The 2,533-nt window shown below is 46.3% G+C and overlaps 1 protein-coding gene across 1 annotated transcript in view; it reads right to left on the bottom strand.

Annotated features, from left to right (window-relative positions):
* Rab22a (RAB22A, member RAS oncogene family) overlaps positions 1-894 on the bottom strand; it is a 63,805-nt gene extending 62,911 nt beyond the window's left edge. Inside the window, exons 1-2 of the mRNA XM_048811949.1 lie at positions 815-894; positions 14-319 (exon numbers count right to left, since the gene is read on the bottom strand). Coding sequence (XP_048667906.1) covers positions 14-319; positions 815-894 — 386 coding nt within the window. The remainder of the gene's footprint in view (positions 1-13; positions 320-814) is intronic.
* Between the last annotated feature and the right edge of the window lie 1,639 nt (positions 895-2,533).

The raw sequence follows: 2,533 nt of genomic DNA, 5'->3' as shown, positions 1-2,533 counted from the left end.
CTCCGCGGGCCACCTGTGGCGCCCGCCCGCCAGGAGGAAGGGCTCCCTCCCGGCCTCGCCCGCCTCCCCGCGCTCCGGGCGCGCCAGCACCGGGTCCCGCCCCCGGCCCTGGGAGTCCCGGGCCCCCTCATTTCTTGGGTGGGACCCTCCACTGTCCCATCCTGCCAAGAACTCTCCTTTTCTTTGGAGAACTTTGAGGCTGCTGGGGGGAGGGATTCGTGGTATGTGAAGCCTTAACTTTCTGTCGGTTCTCTTGATTCGCGCCGGTTGTGGTTCTGCACGGCCCAGGTGGACCAGAAAGAGCTGCCGCTCCGCGGGTCTAAGCCGGGCCACACGGGTATGCTACAGGTGGCCTCCACACCAGGGGTGCTGGGGGTGAGGAAGGCACGTGTAAATCGCCAAAATAGCTCCCTGTGGTCTGGGCCTTCGGGGTCCTGGTCAGGGAGGAAACTACCCCTCTACCCTTACCATCTGCAGATTTCCTACCAAGAGCTGGTCTTGACTGAAAGGCTTCCACAGACCAGGCAGTGTTAAATCTTACACCCTTTCCCTCTATAGAGAGGGCAACTTTAGGGCTGGGGTTGTGGCTCAGTGGTAGAGAGCTTGCCTAGCATGCAAGAGGCACTGGGTTCCATCCTCAGCACCACATAAAAATAAGATAAAGATACTGTGTCCACCTGAAACTAAAAAATAAATATTAAAAAATTTAAAAAAGAGAGCAACTTCATTGAAGCAGCAGCACACTTGAAGGGGCGATAGAAGTAAGTGGGGAGCTCACTCTCTGGAGTTATATGGACCAGGATGAAAACCTTACTCGCTATTTACTAGCAGTGTGATCCTGGGCCAGTTAGTGTACCACTGCAAGTGCTCGTGACCATATTTGAAATTGGGCATCATAGCAGCCCACCTCAGAAGACTTGTGAGAATTGAATGTATAAAGGGTTTACTATGAAGCCTGTATGTAATAAACACTCAGTAAATATTGGCTGCCATTATGGTTATTAATATGAGCATTACTAACATTTAACTTTCTTGAGCCAGGTACAGTTTAAACCTGGGTTCTAAGAGCTGAGTAGTTTTACCTGTGGGCATCCTCAAGTCAAAGGAATGTATCATTTCCCTGGTACATGATGGTGAGTTGCCATCAAGGTGCCTTTCATTCATAGATTTGATGTTTGGCCTAGCAGGAAAAACTTTTCTACCAGTTTCAGTTGTCTAGCCAACCCAAATCTCAGCAGCTTAACCCCACAGCATTTTATTATTTCTTTCATTCTCTGGTTTGACTGGGTGGTACTCCTGCAAGGACCTGAGTTCTCCAGGTGATGTTTCTGCTTGGCTTGGTTGGCCTTCTCATGGTGTGGTGGCCACAGGGAGTTGAACTTTCTTGCTGGTGGCTAGTTTCCTTCAGTCTTTTTTATGTATTTATATGTGTAAAAGGGAAGTAAAAGAGTACAAAGGAAAAATTATGATTTCTCTTTGGCCTTATTTGAACATAAGTATTGGGTGTTTGAGACTTATAGTAAAAAAAGGCTCATATACTCTTTAGCAGATGGCTGAAGACTTGCCCCAGTAAGGAAGTAAACCATCATATGGCTCTGAACATAATCATTCCTCAGATAGGACAACTTTGGGAGTCTCTTCTGGCTTCTTGTTTGGATAGGGGTGGGAGCTATAAGGTGCTGTGCCTTATGACTTCGGAGTATAGTGAATCTAATAGCCGGTAGTAGGAGGTCTTCCCCTACCCCTCAACTTATTTTTTATTTTCATTTATTTGTATTTTTGGTTTAGTATTTTTGATCTTTTAAATTTTTTTATTTGTTCCTTTTAGATATACATGACAGTAGAGTGTATTTTGACATTATACATACCTGGAATATAACTTATTTCTAATTAGGATCCCATTCTTGTGATTGTACATGATGTGGCATTTCACTGGTGGTGTAGTCCCTCAATTCGTGCTGCCTTGTGTCTTATACTTGATGGTTGGAGTATTTGGGTGGCATTATCACACGGATTGACACCAAGAACTCTGAAGCCCTACTACCCTTTCCTGGCTTTCCCATAACCTGTAGCTGGGTTGGCTTGGGTGGATCATTCGCCCAGTCTGTTTATTTCTCCTCCTCTTCCTCCTCCTCCTCCTCCTCCTCCTCCTCCTCCTCCAGGAATCAGGGATTGAAATCAGGGGTGCTTAACCACTGAGCCACATTCCCAGCCCTTTTTCATATTTTATTTTGAGATAGACTCGTGAGTTGCTTAGGGCCTCACTAAGTTGCCGAAGCTGGCTTTGAGCTTGTGGTCGTCATGCCTTAGCCTCCCAAGCCATTGGGATTATAGGCATGTGCCACAGCACCTGGTCTTTTTAATTTCTTTAGAAAATGGCATGATAGGTGCTGTATCCTAGTGTTGGCTTGAGGATTAGATGAGATAGTACACATAAAACATTGTGACCCAATGCCTGGCGTAGTGGGTATTCTGTTCAGTAGTGGGTATTCTGTTCAGCTGCTACTATGTGAGGTATTTTGGATTACCTGAA

The sequence above is a fragment of the Marmota marmota genome, unplaced genomic scaffold (assembly GCF_001458135.2).
Source record: "Marmota marmota marmota unplaced genomic scaffold, marMar, whole genome shotgun sequence".
Lineage (NCBI taxonomy): Eukaryota > Metazoa > Chordata > Mammalia > Rodentia > Sciuridae > Marmota > Marmota marmota.
The sequence above is the reverse complement of the archived record's forward strand: the minus strand, read 5'-3'. Positions and strand labels throughout refer to the sequence as shown.